The sequence below is a fragment of the Lontra canadensis genome, unplaced genomic scaffold (genome assembly GCF_010015895.1).
Source record: "Lontra canadensis isolate GAN:19392208 unplaced genomic scaffold, GSC_riverotter_1.0 scaffold517, whole genome shotgun sequence".
Lineage (NCBI taxonomy): Eukaryota > Metazoa > Chordata > Mammalia > Carnivora > Mustelidae > Lontra > Lontra canadensis.
In genome coordinates this window covers 1-18951 of record NW_022631508.1, presented here as the reverse complement: position 1 = coordinate 18951, position 18951 = coordinate 1, and the positions used below count along the sequence as shown (strand labels likewise).

Below are 18951 nucleotides of genomic sequence, written 5' to 3'. Positions count from 1 at the left end.
TCTTTAATTTTTCTTGGCCCTGGAATCATTCTTGCTTCCAAGTGTTTGTCCCTTTGAAATGTCTCCCTTAATTGTTTCCCATGTCTTCAACCACTCCCTCTCAGCTGGGAAATTTCCTGTCTATTCTACTCATCTTTTGCTTGCCTTGCAATTAGAGCTGCCTCCTATACCCTGCTGCCTTGTCCCACACTTTCCTTCTCTAATACTGCCACCCTTGACCTTATGCTGCCTTTCCCTTTTGCTGCTTTCTGGAAATTTGGGGTTGATATGGGATATGGGAAAGTTTGAAAATTCATCATTGCTGTTTGGTCAGGATGGAGGTGGAGGGGTGGATTCTGAAGGTCTTTGTTGGGAGAGTTGGGGGAGTGGAGAATGATTTTCATTCTTCCCATCCGTATCTTGGTTCTGGCCTCAGTGTTGGGGGTGGGCATCTGAGAAGCGTGGAAAAGAAGGAACTGGTGGGCTTGGAGTATAAATGAGGGCAGGAGGAAGGATGTAGTGTCCTTGCTGGGAGAGGAACTGGAGGTCTGCTCAGGGGCTTGAGCAATAGCCCAAGAGCTGTATCTTTCTAAAAACCAGTTATGAGGTCTGACTTTGGGGTATCAGTGGGGACTGCCTTCCAATTGTACTTAGAGTATGGGTGTTTAACCTCTGTAGAGTTTTTAACTTGTGAACCCTTTGAAATTCTAAGAAAACTTCTGTGCATAAGGGCATATACTTTCTCTTCCCCAGAAAAGACTTCTTAGATTATGTCAGACTCTCATATGGATCCATGCTCTCCCTCGAACCCCGATAAAAATCAATCTACAATCTTAGAGAGATGCTTATTTGGTAGATTGCAGTAAGGGTGAGGTAGCTGATAGTTTCTTAAAGCTCTAACGATTCCTGGAGTCAAAGGGAGCTTGGAGAATAGGGCAGGGTCTTCCAGAAGAAGGTTTGGGAAGGTTAAGGATGTGGTTTGGAATTCCGGGAAGTGTGTGAAGATCTTCCTGAAAGAGGTCGTCAGGGAAATGAGGAAGTTTGTTTGCTAAGATGGAGCTGGGAATTGGAGGTGGAGAGCTCTGAGGTCTCCTTGGAAGACCTAGGAGGTCTGTGAAGAGGCAGTCACATAGGGTTGGGGAGGTCTCCAGAGGATCTGAGAGTGAAGGAAGGTGGGAGTTGGGATGGGAACAGTCCTGGTGTCCTGGCTGCTCACAGGCCCCACTGGGGGTTACATGTGTGTCTTCTTCAGGCTGCCCGTGGACCCCGGGGGCTGAAGGGAGAGAAGGGGGAGCCTGCGGTGCTGGAACCTGTAAGTCACTGTTGGTCACTGAGCTGAAGGCAAGGGGAAGAAGAAAAGAAGGTAGGGGTGCTAGCATTGTAGCCTCTGACTTTCGACCTTTGGTTCTACAGGGTATGCTAGTAGAGGGGCCTCCTGGCCCAGAAGGCCCTGCGGTAAGTGTAGCTGTGACCCATTAGCCTCCATTCTTTTCTCAGAGACCCTTCTTACACATTCACCTATGTCTTCCCCACATATGCCCAGGCCTCCTTCTCAGAACTCTGGAGAGTCCTTCCAAAGCTTCCCAGATCCTCAAATCTCTTTTGTAGAGACCACTCCTCAGTCACATACCCCTCTTCTATCTGAATGCCCATACCTGACCCACTCCTTTTTTGTTCCTCAGGGGTTGATTGGTCCCCCTGGCATCCAGGGCAACCCAGGCCCAGTTGGAGACCCTGGTGAGAGGGTAAGGGAGTAGTGCGTGTGTGCGTGCGTGCATGTGTGTATGTGTGTGCAGAGGACTGCAGAGGAGCCTCTAGTACCCAACAGGGGTGCCAAGCTAAGTAATTCCTCATTAAATGGCTGATTAATGAATAAGGGGTTGGTGTGCTCCCCAACACCCAGAAAAGAGGACAGGCTCTGGTTGGGGAGGGGAGTAATCTGGTATCTCACCCTTATTTTTCTGTATGAGGGTAGGATGGTTCAGGAAGGATATAGGGAAGTTTATATTTATTCTGTAGAGAGTTTCACACTGATGCCAGGACCCAAACATTCCCTAACTGTCCACCTCTCCTCATTTTCTCCCTATTCTAGGGCCCCCCTGGCCGAGCAGGGCTCCCTGGATCGGATGGGGCCCCTGGCCCTCCTGGCACATCTCTTATGCTTCCAGTGAGTTGTATTCTGGGCTTTGGAATGGGAGGGGCAGGGGAAACTGTTCTGTTATCAAGAACCAGAAGACCAGGAAAGCTAAGGAGGAGTCTTGAAAAACCATTAACACAAAGAGATTGATCTTTGAGGTGGATGGACTAGGGCCTCATTAGAGGACCCAGAACCAAACATGGATTGTCTAGAACTTGGCAGAAAATCCACATTTCAGGGACTCTGGAAACAAAGGAGAGTTTTTCTGAAGGAAGAAGACAGAGAGTGGGGCAGGGGGCAGGGAGACAGAAGTAGAGTTTCTGAAAACCTATACATGATTGTCTGAAAACTTTCCACAGGAGACACTGGAGGAGGGCATGGGGCAGGGGGTGTCTCTGCACCTGGGAAAAGGGGAGAAGTGCTGGATGAAGCCTTTGACTGGGAGGGTTACATGAGTTTCCTGGAAGAGAATATGGACCTTTCTTTCTCTCTACCCCTCAGTTCCGGTTTGGCAGTGGTGGGGGTGACAAGGGCCCTGTGGTGGCAGCCCAGGAGGCTCAGGCCCAGGCGATTCTGCAGCAGGCACGGGTACGTAAGGCTGGAGGGGATGTTGGTGAAGGGATGGGTATGGAGGGCAAGTGGACTTTAGGAGGAGTTGGAAGGGTAGGTTGGAGTAAATGTGGGGCAGGTAAGGTCTGGTTGGTTTGGGGCTGAAAGGGAAGTAGGTTGGGGAGAATACAAGGCAATGGAATGAGAATTAAGAGTGGAAAGCTGAGGGGCACCTGGGTGGCTCAGTGCATTAATCTCTGCCTTTAAAGTCTCAGGTTATGATCTCTCTCAGGGTTCTGGGATCAAGCCCGCATCAGGTTCTCTGCTCAGCAGGGCACCTGCTTCCCCCTGCCTCCACCCTCTGCCTGCCTCTCTGCCTACTGGTGATCTCTCTGTCAAATAAATAGTAAAATCTTAAAAAAAAAAAAAAAAAGAGTGGAAAGCTGAATTTGGAGCGTGTGCTGGGGTTGGGAGTTCTCCTGATGCCTCTTCCTCAGATCTGCCGTGTCCCTTGCTCCCCTAGCTGGCGCTCCGGGGACCCCCTGGCCCCATGGGATACACAGGCCGCCCTGGACCCTTGGTGAGTTTGTTTGATATTGGGGTAGAGAGTTCTTTATTTGTGTGTGTGGGTATGGATAATTCTGGAAAGGGACCAAGTTAAAAGTTATTTTGCGGGGCACCTGGGTGGCTCAGTTGGTGGCTCAGTTTGGCTCACGTCATGATCCCGGAGTCCTGGGATCGAGTCCCGCATCAGGCTCCCAGCTCCTTGGGGAGTCTGCTTCTCCCTCTGACCTTCTCCCCTTTCATGCTCTCTCACTCCCTCTCTCAAATAAATAAATAAAATCTTTTAAAAAAAAAGTTATTTTGCTACTTTTGGGGAGTGCTTTGAAGTCATTGTTGGGTATGTCCTTCAACATAGCCGCTCTCTCTTCTCTGTCCCAGGGACAACCTGGGAGCCCTGGCCTGAAAGGAGAATCAGGAGACCTAGGACCTCAGGTGACAAGCCATCTGATCCCCCATCCAGTGCCTCCCTTTCTGTCTGTGCTCTTTAACCCTGCCCTGACTCTCTCTCACCAGGGCCCCAGAGGACCTCAAGGTCTCACAGGCCCTCCTGGCAAGGCTGGGCGAAGGGTGAGTGGGGGTGTGGTGGGTGTGGGTGGGAGACAGGACTCAGAGTGTAGGGGACTATGCCTCTGTTTGCTCTGACACTTCCTTTGCACCCCAGGGCCGAGCAGGTGCTGATGGAGCCCGAGGGATGCCTGGAGAACCTGGAGTGAAGGTGACAGGCCTGGGTCCCTCTCTGATGCCTGTGACTTCCAGCCCCGTCTAAGCTCATTTGTTTTCTGGGGATGACCAAGTTCCCAAAGTTTCCCCATGAAGTGGCACCTCCCCACTCAGGACACAGGAGGGAGGGATGAGGAGGGAAAAGAGCTAGGACCTCACCTGGGCTGCCCCTCTTCCCCTAGGGTGACCGAGGTTTTGATGGACTCCCAGGGCTCCCTGGGGAGAAGGGACACCGGGTGAGTATATTGGGGGTAGTGCATTGTGATGAGGGTGTAGGCCTTCTGTGGGGGGGTGGGAGGGGTAGGGAGCGCAAGGCAAGGGAAGGAGGCTGAGGGTCCCAGCAGGAGCTCAATGGATGAAACTGGTTGGTTAATTGAAGAGGGTCAGTGTCTGTGCTGGGGGCTCTGAGGCCCCTCTTACCTGGTCCCCATTTTCCAGGGTGATACTGGTGCCCAGGGCCTTCCTGGACCCCCTGGTGAGGATGGAGAGCGGGTAAGTATTGTGGCCAGGGCAGGGGGTCAGTATGGGAGAGGTATGGAGGGTGAGGCTGTTTCATCATGTCCTTCTCCTCCAGGGAGATGATGGGGAGATTGGGCCTCGGGGACTGCCTGGAGAGTCGGTGAGTGACTAGGGGGCCAGTGGTGGAGCTCTGGGGATGCCAGGGGAGGGATATGGATACAAAAGGCACACATTATTTCTTGCCCATGCATGTCATTTCTTCCCCTCACCTGATTGCAGGGACCTCGAGGTCTCCTTGGCCCTAAAGGCCCACCTGGTATTCCTGGGCCCCCGGTATGTGACTGTCCTTGACTTCTGACCCTGACGTCACCCCCTGACCCTTCCAACTCTCCACCCTTCTTAGCTGCCTCTCTCCCCACACCTCCGGTTCCCCCTCCCTGGCCCCACCTCGCTCTGCTCCAGCCTTTAATCCCAGGTGCCCTTGCAGGGTCCTGTGGTACAGTCCACCAAAGGCTCTGAGCATAGCTTAAAAAAATAATCTTCAAGAAAAACAAAACAAAAACCCGCAAACCCACAGACCCATAGACCCACGCCCTGTGGATCTGGGCCGGCTATGTTTGCTTAGGTTTGGAGGTCTGACCAACATGAGGCTGCCCCGTCCCACCCTCTGGAATGGCCGGGCCTCCCAGAAACCACAGGTCCTTCCAAGGCCCAGGCCCTGCCTTCCAGCCTGCTCAAGCCCCTCTCATGTTTCAGGGAGTCCGAGGCATGGATGGTCCCCATGGTCCCAAAGGGAGCTTGGTGAGTAATGGGCATGGAGAACCTTAGCCAAGGTCCTGTTTTCTTGGTGACCAGTTTGACGTCCTGCCTGCTTCTGGTTCTTGTGCTCTGCTGTCCCAGCTAGGACTCAGCTCTCCACTCTCAGTTTGTCCCGTCAGCATCTTCTTTTGACCTCTGCCTGGTTGCTTGTTTCTAGGGACCCCAGGGAGAGCCAGGACCTCCTGGACAACAGGGCACTCCTGGAACCCAGGTGAGTTGTCCTCTCCAGCCCCTCCCCACCTTTAACAAGGTCAGACCCTGGATGGAAATTAAGGGTCTCAAACTCCAGTGCCCATACTCCGAATGGGGATGCTGGCTACAGGAGAGAGCAGCCCACCCCTGTGGGGCCCTGTGACTTCTCTCTCTCTCTCTCTCTGAGTAGGGTCTCCCCGGGCCCCAGGGTGCCATTGGGCCTCATGGAGAGAAGGTAAGTGACTAAGTGATTGGGTGACAGGGGATGGGCTGGAGAGGTTGGTTGTAGGGAGAGCCTTCACTGTGTGGCTAGGACTTCAGCCACCGTCTGATCTGATCCCTCTCGTGACCCTCTACCTCCTCCCCCTGCAGGGTCCTCGAGGGAAACCAGGGCTCCCTGGCATGCCTGGCTCTGACGGGCCTCCGGTGAGTGGGTCCGCACCTCTTAATCCAAATTCCAGTTGACCTTCCATCCCAGTGAATGACCTCCAAGTGCGTTTGGTAACTATCCACATGGTGTGTTCCTCACACTGGGAGGTCACTGGTGGTGCCTGCCCCTGGTCAGTTGGCTTCATTAGGGTCACAAGGGGAAGTGGAGTTAAAGAGGGGAAGGGAGGGGTGCAGGGAAGGTGACAGTGGCCAGTGGTCACATTCTTCTTCCCCCTACCCCCAGGGTCACCCTGGAAAGGAAGGTCCTCCTGGAACCAAAGGAAACCAGGTGAGATCTTCCATACCTGCTTTCACCCAGAGGGAGTTTCCACCCAGACTCTGGGGCCCCAAAGTCCTTGGGTTTTCCCTGTCTTACCATTCATGTGGCTCTGAAATATTCTCAGCTCCATGCCCTGTATCCCTATCCAGACTCCATTGTTGTCTGTACTGTTTGTTCCATGCCCTGAGCCTCCACAGTCACACATCAAAACCCCTTTTTAGATACCTTTCTTTCTTCTTCCAGGGCCCATCTGGACCTCAGGGTCCCCTAGGATACCCAGGACCTCGAGGTGTCAAGGTAATGGACAGCCAGGGTGGGAGATAAAGGACTGTGGTCAGGGGAGCCAGCTGGGGTCTCAGGAGCTCGATCCTTCCACTCCAACCTCCGTCCCTGATCTGTCTCTGTCTGCCTACTAATTCCAGGGTGTGGATGGAATTCGTGGTCTGAAGGGTCATAAGGGTGAAAAGGTGAGAGAGGCGCCCCCAGCCTCCCAGCACCTCCATCCTGCCCCACACCACCCCTTCTGCCCAGCAGTTGCCCCGCTTCCTTCCCTCCAGCCTGCGCTGTGCTGATCTCCAGCTCCGAAATCCACCCTTCTGCCATGTTTTCTGAAATGCCCCATTTTACCTCCTGACCCCCTATTATCTCTGGTGACCTCTCACCCCCATCTTTCTCAGGGCGAGGACGGTTTTCCCGGGTTCAAAGGGGACATGGGCGTGAAAGGTGACAGGGTGAGTAGAAACCCACACAATGGCCTCCCCAACCCGAAGTCCTGATGTTCTTCCATGTTGGAGCCCCCAATCACCAGCCTGTTTCCTGAAACCCCAGACTCCCCATCTCCAGTGCTTTTCTCCCTTGGAGCCCGAACCTGGCAGGATGGCAACCTGCACAGTCTGCATCCCACCAGCCTGATAGTCGCAGTGTTCTCCCTGTCCCTGTGGGGCTCCCTGTCCTGCAGTAGTTTCTGGGACCCTACTCAGCCTCACCGGGGCCCACCTCTCCTTTTGGGGCCCAGCCCACACCACCAGTTCCTGACACTCACCTCTTCGACTGTCTTACCCAGGGAGAGGTTGGAGTTCCTGGTTCTAGGGGAGAAGATGGTCCCGAGGGGCCGAAGGGACGCACTGGACCCACTGGAGACCCTGGCCCCCCCGGGCTCATGGGCGAAAAGGTGACAGGGGACGTGGAGGGGATAAGGGCCTGAACACTGGGATCAGGGTGGGCTTGGGGGTGCCCACAGCTGGAGTCAATGAGTCATTTGAAGACCATGATACGTTAATTATGCTCCTCTCTGTAGAAGGCACCCCCTGGTCACTGACAGTTGGGGGTGAGGTGGGGATACATAAGAAGTCAAGGAAAAGTCCCTGTCGGGAGAATTTACGTGGCATAGAGGTAGGGACAAGGCATTAGGCTGGCATAAGGAATGTAGGTACAAGGCAGAAGGAAAATGTGTCCAGACTTAGAGCAGTGGGAATTACAAGAAGGGAGAGTCAAGCAGTCAGAGGAGGTGACCTACAGAGCTAATCTCCATGCCCTCACTGAGGGCCAGCCCTGCGCCTGCTTGTCCTAAGCCCCGGGCTGCAGAGAACGTTCATTGCAACAAGTAAAGATGCTTGTTCGTACCACAGCCGGTCATGGGCATGGCCTGCATTTGAGCCTAGGAAGGCCTGCCAGCTCCTAACATCTGCTTCACCGCTGGCTGAGCATGGTGGGCCCTGAAGCACCAGGAGGAAGGGGGTGCATGTCAGGAGGGTTGGGGTGGTGCAGACACAGGTCGGGGGGCAGAGGCCATCCTGAGTGTGGTGTGTGAACCTGCAAGGGGACTGGTCTCAGTGGTGCAGGGAGTGTGTGCTGGGGAAGGGGAGCTGAGGTTGGGGGGTAGGCAGGGGTAGATCATGGAACTCCATGGAGCCGTGGGTTTAAAGGCGCAGAGGAGGCAGGATCCCAGTCCCAGAGCTGGGGAAAATCCACTCTCAGGAAGGATGGAGGACAAAAGCCAGGCAGCCTGTGGAGCAGGAGAGGAGGGGCTGGGGCCTGGAGGTTTGCTGGGGAGGCTCGCTGGGTGGGGGCTGGCTCCTGTCTCTGGGGCTTGGGGTCTCCAGGGATGGTGTGGTGTCTGATTCCTTCCCAACTGCTCCCTGTCTCTCCACAGGGCAAGCTGGGTGTTCCTGGTCTGCCTGGCTACCCTGGACGCCAGGGTCCCAAGGTGATACTATGCCCCATTTGTGCCCCTTCTCTTCTTCCCTTCTCTGACCCCTGATTCTAGGAAGCATAGACTGACAGTGGTGGGGGACCCTAGAGTGAACTTAGCTCAACCCCATTCTACAGATGAGGAAACAGAGGGCCAGGCAGCCGCGGGGGGTGTGGGTGGTGTGTCCAAGGCCACATAGTTCTTGGAAGAGCCCAGGCCTCCCACCCTGCTGCCTCCATCACCTCTCCTGACCCCCACTGGCTCTTCTAGGGCCTCTGTTTTCATGACATCTCAATTTTCTCCTTCTCCATCCTCACCAGGGGTCCCTGGGATTTCCTGGTTTTCCTGGTGCCAGTGGAGAGAAGGGAGCCCGGGTAAGCTGGGGGAACGGAAGGGGTGCAGAGGGCAGGGCTGCCCTATGGGTGGGATCGCACCTCTGGTGATGTGTTCTTTCTGCTTCCTTCCCACCAGGGCCTGTCGGGGAAGTCAGGGCCTCGGGGAGAGCGGGGCCCCACGGTGAGTGCGGGGGGCAGACATGTGGCTCAAGATCCCAAGAGGTGCATTTGGGTTTTTCTGACAGCTCCCCTCCCCGCTCTCTAGGGTCCACGGGGTCAGCGGGGACCCCGAGGTGCCACGGGGAAGTCTGGCGCTAAGGTTAGTGGTCTTGGCAGGACTCCATCCACCATCTGCCCCTTAGCCTGGCTCCCGGTTGACTCCTCTGACCTCCAGCAGAGCTAGAAGGCAGTGCCTCTTCCCCTCTGACTCTCTTCCCCCTGACAGGGAACATCAGGTGGTGATGGCCCCCATGGTCCTCCTGGAGAAAGGGTGAGTATGGCTTGAGTCTCTTGTTCTCCAGTGCTCCCCAGGGAGCCTGAGTGGAACCCTCGCCCTCTCTCCCTGGGTAGGGGGCTGGGGAATATGCACCCCCTGCCCATTCTTCTCATTCAACCTGGCTCTGTCTTTAGGGTCTCCCTGGACCTCAAGGCCCCAATGGATTTCCTGGCCCCAAAGGACCTCCAGTAAGTTGACCTCTGACCCACTTGGGTTCTGTGAATTCTTCGCCATCCTCCTTCCCAGCTCAGCATTCACCTGATGCCTGAACCCTTTCTAGGGTCCCCCTGGGAAGGACGGGCTGCCGGGACACCCAGGCCAGAGAGGGGAAGTGGTAAGTAATGCCCCTGGCTCCCCCAGACCTTCCAGGACTATCTGGTAGGCCCACCATGGAGATTCTTCTGGCAAAGGGATTGTCCTGGTGCTGCTCAGACCCATGGCCAAGGACTCCGTGGTGACTCTGCCCTTCCTCCAGGAATCTGGGGTCTGTCCCACAGTGTCTGTGCTTGACATGCCTTGACTGCTCTCTCCTCTTCCTTTCTCAGGGTTTCCAAGGGAAGACTGGCCCCCCTGGTCCTCCAGGGGTGGTGGGACCTCAGGTATGGCTGCCCCCTTGAGGAGAGTGGACCCCAGACCCTGAAGTTAGTTTGTCTGATCCTCTGCTCCCTTTTCCCGATCATACGCCCCAACCCCTTTGGAGCAGGATCCCGACTGGGCCAGTTCTCATCTCGTGTCCCAAAGGGGCAGTTCCCCAGTGGGGACGCGGGGTGGTGCAGTTACCCCAGACTGGGGAACTACACTCCAGCACAGTGGCCTAAGAGAGCCCCAGGAATTCCCCACTAGCTTTGGGGTGGGGATAAAGGGCATCCAGAGGGGTCATTTTAGGATGGCAGTGTGGCCTCTTTGGGCGGGGAGCGGGGCAGAGGGTCAGCTTGGAGTCTTTCTGTCTCTTTCTTAGGGAGCAGCAGGAGAAACTGGGCCCATGGGGGAGAGGGGTCACCCGGGCCCCCCAGGCCCCCCAGGAGAGCAGGGACTGACTGGAACAGCTGGAAAAGAAGGAACAAAGGTCAGTAAGGGGTCAGGCAGAGGGGAACTTGGGAGACCAGGGTTGGGGTGCTAAAGGGAACATATAGTTGGGGATTTGAGAAAAGCCAGAGATCTCATGAGCATGGTTGTGGCTCATGGCCTTTCATTTCATCTTAGGGTGACCCTGGTCCCCCAGGGGCTCCAGGGAAGGATGGACCTGCTGGTCTGAGGGGTTTCCCAGGAGAGAGAGGCCTCCCTGGCACTGCTGTGAGTGAGAGCTCAGTCCCCCAACAAGTCACCTGGCATCCTGGAGTCGCTCAGTGTCACCCCCATACTCACTTCTCCAAGTCTGCCTCCCCTCCCCTCATCCTTCCCTGCCTTCCCGACTCACATCTGTGACTCCCCATCTCTGGTTCACAGGGTGGATCCGGCTTGAAGGGAAATGAAGGTCCGGCGGGTCCCCCTGGCCCTGCAGTGAGTCTGGGGGACCTGAGGGGCGGGAGGGAGGAGCCAGGAAAGAGTGGGTGAGGAGGGATGAAGAGGGGCATCCGGATCTAGGCAGGGCTGTGGGACTGGGCAGAGGGAGTCTAGGATCCGCCGTTGTGTATTCAATTTGGGGCTATTCTCCTGGGAACCATGTTCAGGGCTTCTCTGGTGTGGGTGGGCTGTGGGGATCTGACTCCATTTCCTGTCTCAGGGCTCCCCTGGGGAGCGAGGTGCAGCAGGATCGGGGGGACCCATTGGCCCCCCAGGGCGCCCAGGCCCACAGGGTCCCCCTGGAGCTGCAGGAGAGAAAGGTGTCCCGGTGAGTGTGGGGTCCCTGGGGAGAGACACTGGGGAGGGGTCTGTGAGTTGTGAGCTGCTGGGCTACAGAGAGTTCCTTGTGAGGGTGTTGGAGGGGGAGGGTCGTCTCCGGCTCAAGACTCCTTTCTTCTTTTCTTCCAGGGTGAGAAGGGCCCCATTGGTCCAACTGGTCGAGATGGGGTGCAGGGTCCTGTGGGGCTTCCCGGTCCTGCTGGACCCCCTGGTGTGGCAGGAGAGGATGGAGACAAGGTGTGGGAACCTACAGACCCTGGGCCCAATCTTTCCAGATAAGATTGCTGATCTGCACATGCCTCCCATCCCCATCCCTGTCTTACCCTCCTTGCCCCACCTGGGTCTTTTCTCTAATATCTCATCTGCCTTGTCCCCATAGGGTGAGGTGGGAGACCCTGGACAGAAGGGCACTAAAGGGAACAAGGGTGAACATGTAAGTGACTGTGACTTTTGACTTCTGATCTCTGGCCTTTAGCCTTGTTTCCACCTGGTCTCTCCCTGTCTTGGTGTCTCTGACTCTCCTTTTCCCCCCAGGGCCCTCCTGGACCCCCTGGACCCCTTGGTCCTGTGGGGCAGCCTGGAGCCGCGGTGAGTGACTGATGCCCCGTCTGCTCCCCTCCCTGCCCCACCAGGGGCGCTGGCAACTTCTAGTCTGCCCTCAGTTCCCCTTCACCCTTGGAGTTGAGCATGGGAGTGAGGGCTCTGGACCTGGTGCCCAGCTTGGTGTGGAGTTTGTGAATAGAGAACTCCTGACCCATGACCATCTCTGTGTCCTTGTCCCTGCCCTCCCTCCACCTCAGGGAGCAGATGGGGAGCCCGGAGCTCGGGGACCCCAGGGACACTTTGGAGCCAAAGGTGATGAAGGAACGAGAGGATTCAATGGGCCCCCGGGACCCATTGGCCTACAGGTGAGTTGGGGGGAGTAGAGGCAGGGGCTGAGAAGTGGGGTCTGACCAGCCCCTGCTGCTGAGGACTGGGGGACATGTGGGATCGGAGGGAGGGGCACTGGAGGCTAAGTGTACCTGGAGCTGTTCTCTGGTGGGTCGGTCATCCTGGTCTGTGCTGTGTACCCCCACACAGGGTTTGCCAGGCCCCTCGGGTGAGAAGGGAGAAACAGGAGATGTGGGCCCTATGGTGAGAGTGACCCCACTGACCCCCTGGCCCCAACCCCACCTGCTCCTCTCTCCCCCTCTCCCCCTCCATCCAGCACTCCCAGCATCCCTGCTCCCTGCATGCTGCTTCCTGGGGGGGCTGCCCCCCCCCCCCTGAACCCCCCCCCCCCCCCCTAGGATATCAACCCCACCCAACCCTCTGGCATTCCTGTGTGCCTAATGCTCTTCCTTTCTCTTCCCTTCCCCATCTCTGCTCTGTTTTCCTCAGGGACCACCCGGCCCCCCAGGACCTCGAGGCCCAGCTGGACCCAATGGAGCTGATGTGAGTCCTCTCAGATCACTGTGGCCAGTCTTGCCTCCCTTTTCCCAGACCATAAACTCTAGTCTCATCTCAGCTGCCATGAGAAGTTGCCGGCCCTGGAAGGCCTCCCGCTATCTCACCGCTGTGACCTTGGGGTGCTCATTCAGGGTCTACCCCCTCCCTTAAGCAATGACTCCTACTTCTGCTCCTCTTCCAGGGTCCACAAGGTCCCCCGGGAGGTGTTGGGAACCTAGGTCCCCCTGGAGAGAAGGTAACTGGGAAGGGAGTAAATGAAGGGGTTTGTCTTGGGGTGGGGTATGAGGGTTGGACTTCTGCCAGCTTTGGTTGGGGTTGGGGCAAAAGAGAATGAAATATGGGGAATATTGAGATTTGGGGGTGAAAGGAGGTTTTTGAACCCAATTTCCTTGCAGGGGGAGCCGGGAGAGTCAGGCTCTCCAGGGGTCCAGGGTGAGCCCGGTGTCAAGGTGAGTGAGATCTCTGAGGCCTTGCTCCCTAATCCCCAACACCCTCCTCAACCCCAGCCCCTGTTACTGTGACCTTCTGGAGCTGGAGCTCCTCTACAGCCCAGGAGCCTGTGCTCCTAACACTCTGTGAGGCTGGACCCCTGGGTCTGAGTGAGCCCCACGCTCTTTCTTCGGAGGGAAGGAGGGACCCGAGGACTCCTTCTGGGCTTGACTTTCCGTGAGCATCCTGCTTTCACTGAGGGGGTGGAGGGGAGGCTGCAGGTGTCTTGGAAGCAGGGGCTGCATCCTTGATCTTCGAGACCCCTTTGGGACCATCCATACCCTCTTACTCATCCTTCAGGGCCCACGCGGGGAGCGTGGAGAGAAAGGAGAGTCGGGGCAACCAGGAGAGGCAGGACCACCAGGGCCTAAAGGCCCCACCGGTGATGACGGCCCCAAAGGGAACCCTGTGAGTTTAGGGGAGGGGCTGGGAGGAGGGCTTTGTGAATGAGAGACCTGGGAATAGGGGTGTCTGTGAGTGGGAGGGTCTTGGAGTAGGGGGAACCCAGGAATGGGGGGATACTTGGGTGGAAGGCTCTGGAATGAGCTCTCCTGGCAGGGATGTATGATATCCATGGCAAGGTGTGAAGTCCAGGGAAAGAAAGTGAGAGATGCCTTCTAATTAATTCCCTGAAAGCATCAGAAAGCATGCAGCACATGAGGTGGGGAAAAGAGAGCGCCAGGGACCATCTCCCCCGGTTGTGCAGTTGGGCACCGGCTGGGGAGGGAGGGTGTGGCATGTGCTCTGAGCGTCTGTGCTGGCTCTGGGTAGGGTTAGGGGGTGGTGACTTCAGCCCTTTTCTCTGCATTAGGGTCCCGTTGGTTTTCCTGGTGATCCTGGCCCTCCTGGAGAAGGTGGCCCTCGGGTGAGTCTGCTTATGGGAGGGGAAGGGAGATAGCGGATGGGCTCCTGCATGGGCCTTTGTGCGGCTGACTGGCTTGAGTGTGGGAAGCTGGGGGTAGGGCAGGGCAGGCAGAGGGATGGGAAGATTGGCAGTTTTGGGGGTGACGCCAGCTAGGTTGGGGCAACCCTGACCTTGCTGCATCCCTGCAGGGCCAGGATGGTGTGAAGGGTGACCGAGGAGAGGATGGAGAGCCAGGACAGCCTGTGAGTGACCAGTGACCCATCCCTCCACTACAGAGCCCAAGCCTTCAGGCCCATTACCCCCTTTTTAAGCCCCACTCCATTGGCTGGAGGCTAAACACTCACCCACCCCTGTCCCTCCCTAGGGATCCCCTGGTCCCACTGGGGAGAATGGACCTCCTGGACCACTTGGAAAGCGGGTAAGTGAGGTGGACATCCGGGACCTTGAGGGGCAGTCCTTGGCTGGGTGGATAGGAGATGGGGGCAGCGGAGATGGGATGGGCAGGGAGCTGCCTGGGGGCGGGGTGCATGTGTGTGGACATTTGTATTTGTAAGTGTGCCGTGTATAAGGGAGCATGTCTGTTCCTGGGCTTTGCTATGCATGTTCTTGCCGGGGTGTGGAGGGTGGTACCCATCAATTGGTCAGAATGGACGCTGGAGGAAGGGCTAGCTTTCCTGGAGGGTCCCTGCTGGGCCACGGATTAACCCTTTATTTGCTGGGGTAGAAGGTGTGTGGATGGTAGACAGTATGCGGGCAGGTGGCTCTTCCCTGAATACACAGAACTCCTCGGTATTTTAACAACCGGTACAGCTGTACCAGCTCGTCTGGGAATCAGCTTCTGCAACTCTGTTGGTGCATGCACGTGTGTGTGTGCGCGCGCACGCGCAGGCAAGCGCACACACACGCACAGGCTCATGGCCCCCGGAGGACAGGTAAGCAGCTGAGCCTGGTGACTCACTGACTTTTCCTTCCTGTCTCTACCTGCAGGGTCCTGCCGGCACCCCTGGTCCTGAGGGGCGGCAAGGAGAGAAGGGAGCCAAGGTGAGGTAGAGGCCATTCTGGATGCTGGAATATTCCCCCCATCTTCTGGCACCTCTGGTTCCTCAGATTCCTCTCTCCAGATGTCTACCCCATATTGAGCCTCTTATCTCAAGGGGGCGTTCCCTATACTTATTCCTGTTCCTGCTTTGGGTCTCCTGGGGTTTGGCCCCTTGTCTCTGCCTCATCCTTTCCACATTGGACCCCCTACCTCCACCCTTACCCCTTTCCTCTGCCCTTTAAGACTCATTCCTTGTATATGTTTCAGGGGGATCCCGGTGCTGTGGGTGCCCCAGGGAAGACAGGCCCTGTGGGTCCAGTAGGCCCAGCAGGGAAACCTGGTCCTGATGGTCTAAGGGGACTCCCAGGCTCAGTGGTGAGTCATGGAGTGGAGCAGCTTGGCTGAGGGTAGGAGGGGTCAGGGGCCTTAGGAAGGGTGCCCGTGTGGGGACAGTTCTCCTGATCTCTGTGGTCCCCTTGAATCTGCAGGGTCAGCAAGGCCGTCCTGGGGCCACAGGCCAGGCGGGACCTCCAGGTCCTCTGGTGAGTGACTCTGGATTGGGTGGGGTGGGTGGGGCGAGGCTGGTGGTGCTCTTGGGCAGTGGGCATCCATCTGAAGCCCTGGAGGAGGTGGGACATGGCTCTGGGGAGAGCTTGGTCCCACCTTTCCATGGACAGAGTGATTTCTATCTCCCCACAGGGACCCCCGGGACTTCCTGGCCTGCGAGGTGATGTTGGAGCCAAGGGCGAGAAGGTGAGTGACAGACCTGCGGCTGGGTATCTCCCCTTACCCTCAGCCCGGAGGACTATGGGGGCCCCAAGTGTCTACCGCTGTGCTTCAGGGCTCCGACACCGAGTCTCTGGGGTCCTTGCTCAGCGAGGGCTATTCATAGGCCCTGCTCTATCCTTGGCCCCCTGCCCGAGTCTCTCCTGTCATTTGGGCTCTGACCCCTGTGGGCTCCTCCTTCTGCATCCGTGTGTCTCCTTTCTGCCTCCCCCTGACCGACTACCTGTCCTTTCTCCAGGGTCACCCAGGTCTCATCGGGCTGATTGGGCCCCCTGGGGAGCAGGGAGAGAAGGGTGATCGGGGACTTCCTGGCCCTCAGGGCTCTGCTGGACAGAAGGGAGAGACGGTGAGGACATGGTCCTGGAAGGTCTGGGAGGATGAGTGTGGGGATTTGTGGTGGGGGTGGGGAGGGTGGAGGTGGAGACTCAGCTGGGGGGTGGGGGGTCAGGAGGGGTGTGGAGGGGGACCCAGTTGAACCATGCCCTTTTCCTTCCTAGGGTATTCCCGGAGCATCTGGCCCTATTGGTCCTGGAGGGCCTCCCGGCCTCCCCGTGAGTACCCCATCTGTTCCTCACTAAATCCCCTAAACCCTACTGCTCTCCCTCCATAATCCCCCAGTGGCATCCATGGCAACCACCAGCCAAGCAGAACAGGCCCCAGTGTCCTCCATATGTCCTTACACAGTGTCTCCTCCCCCGTCCTTCCAGGGCCTCTGGAATGTCCCCGTGTTCCCTCAGGCCTGCCCCTCCTATAGTAAAGCCAGGGTCCTGTGGACTCATGACTTTGCCTCTCCATTCCTCCTTGTCCTACCCCTCCCCCATGGTGACCATCTCTTTCTTCTTCCTCATTTCCCAGGGACCTGCTGGCCCCAAAGGAGCCAAAGGAGCCACAGTGAGTGACCCCCAGCCAGCTCGGAGCTCTGCCCCCTTCCCCCGGCCAGACTTGACATTTCCTCTCCAGGGCAAACATGCTCCCTCCAGCAGAGCTGCTCATTCCCAGCCCAGAGACTGACTTGAACCTTCTTTGGCCTTGACTGCATGCATGAGCCCTTGATTCCTCCATGAGCTCATTTACTCCTTCGGCAGGGCCCAGCTGGACCCAAGGGAGAGAAGGGCGTCCAGGGTCCTCCAGGACACCCGGTGAGTTGCAAGTCAGGGCCCGCCTCTGTCTGCTCCGCCCCTGCCTCTCTTTCTTGGTTTCTTGGCTTCCACTTCCTATCCATTTGTCTCTCACCTTTTCCATTCTTCCTTCCACCCAGGGCCCCCCCGGTGAGGTGATCCAGCCCCTGCCCATCCAGATGCCCAAGAAGACTCGGCGCTCCGTGGATGGAAGCCGCCTGATGCAGGAGGATGAGGCCATGCCGACTGGGGGGGCTCCGGGCAGTGCTGGGGGGCTGGAGGAGATCTTTGGCTCCCTCGACTCCTTGCGGGAGGAGATTGAGCAGATGAGGCGGCCGACAGGGACCCAGGACAGCCCCGCTCGTACCTGCCAGGACCTGAAGCTCTGCCATCCGGAGCTGCCCGATGGTCAGTGCCAGCCTCAGGAGACGTCACAACAGGATGAAAAGCAGAGTGGATGCAGGGACTTCTTGGGGGAAGGCGTGGGGTGGGGGTGGGGGTCGAGGGGCCTGGAACGGCAGCTCTTCACCAGCCAGGTGGGGAGTTTTTCAATATTTGACAACTGATCTGGTCCTCCCGGTGCTGACCGGCTCACGATCAGCCTGCTGCCTGCAGGAAGTGACAAACATACACATGTGTACACACGTGCTTGCATTTACACAGACGGGCACGCGTGTGAATCTACCACCACATATTGTACTGACGTGAGGTGTCAGTGCTCCTGCCCCCTCCATCGGGGGCCTGGGCGTGCTGCTGTGGGGAAGGGTGCCAGAGACGGGCAGGGGTGTAATGTGGTGATGGGGCATGAAGTAGGGTGGGCAGCATTGTGGGATTCCAGGGGACAGTGGGACCTGGAGACTGAGGGCATGGTGGGGAGGGTGGGGGTTTGGAGCAGCGGGGTGGGAGTGGGAAGGGGGGCAAGGAGTGTCTTGGGTCCCGCCTGTGGGGACCCTGACCCTTTCCTCTCCCTCACCCAACAGGAGAGTACTGGGTGGACCCCAACCAGGGCTGTGCTCGGGATGCCTTCCGGGTTTTCTGCAACTTTACAGCCGGAGGGGAAACATGTGTGACACCCAGAGATGATGTCACGCAAGTGAGGGCTGCCCCCCTTCCCTCCCCTGCCCCACTTGCAGTCCCAGGGGCTTGTAGGTTTCTGTGACAGGCGCCCTGGCCCTACAGAGCCTGCGCCCCTTCTTTCCTTGGCTCTTCCCTTATTACCACCAGCCCGCTGCCTTTTCCCTCGACAACCCTAGACAAAGCTTGCCTTCTGTTTACCCTCAGTCAGTCCCAGCCTCCTGCTCTGGTCCCTCATTTCTCCCTCAGCTCTTTCTGCCCACCCGTTCCCTGCCCATGACCCCAGCCACGGGAACCCCGCTTCTGTAGATGTTCTGCCAGCCCTGCTCCATCTGCCCCTCACCACCAGCCTCTCTCCTGCCAGTTCTCTTACGTAGACTCAGAAGGCTCCCCAGTTGGTGTGGTGCAGCTAACCTTCCTGCGGCTGCTCAGTGTCTCAGCCCATCAGGATGTCTCCTACCCCTGCTCTGGGATGGCCCAAGGCAGTCCCCTGAAGCTCCGGGGGGCCAATGAGGATGAGCTGAGCCTGGAGACCAGCCCCTATGTCAAGGAATTCAGAGACGGCTGTCAGGTGGGAAGCAGGAAGAGCTGGATCAGGGTGCATCCTGAGTCAGGCTGCAGGAAGACTCTTTGGGCGGAGGCATGCAGGAAGAGCAGGAGGCTCTAGCTTCTTGGTGTCAGATACACCTGAGGGGGCGCTGATGGCAAGGAGGATGGGAAGGATGGAAGGTGGTGTTCACCTCTGTGCACACACCAGCATCACCCAGAGTGAGTCATGCAGGCTGGTGCATACATTCACACAGGCTGTTGGATGGAGGCACGCAGGGGTGCAAATCACCCCTGCCCCGTGAAGGCACAGGAGCACACAGATACCCACAGAATGTGCATACACCCCTGGTGCTGCCTGGACAGGGTCACGCATGCACACATGGGGAATTGTGTCCGATGTTATCACGCAGTTACACTGCAGACATGTGTTTACACACCCTGTGGAGTCACGCCGACTCACACAACCACCCCAGGGGGATAGTCTCAAAGACAAACCCACAGACTGGCTCGTGAGCACACGTGCATGTGTGCACGTGTGCAGACACACACACACACACACACACACACACACACACACACAACTCCCTAGC

General features: G+C 57.4%; 1 protein-coding gene across 1 annotated transcript; it reads left to right on the top strand.

The window, feature by feature from the left end:
* The first annotated feature begins 10353 nt into the window (after positions 1-10353).
* Positions 10354-13288, top strand: LOC116863084. Its single transcript, XM_032850585.1, has 12 exons — positions 10354-10443; positions 10597-10650; positions 10874-10981; positions 11122-11229; positions 11372-11425; positions 11527-11580; positions 11793-11900; positions 12073-12126; positions 12373-12426; positions 12623-12676; positions 12837-12890; positions 13231-13288. Exons 2-10 carry the CDS (start codon positions 10619-10621, stop codon positions 12657-12659), a joined length of 609 nt encoding a protein of 202 aa, XP_032706476.1. The 5' UTR covers positions 10354-10443; positions 10597-10618; the 3' UTR covers positions 12660-12676; positions 12837-12890; positions 13231-13288.
* The last annotated feature ends 5663 nt before the right edge of the window (positions 13289-18951 follow it).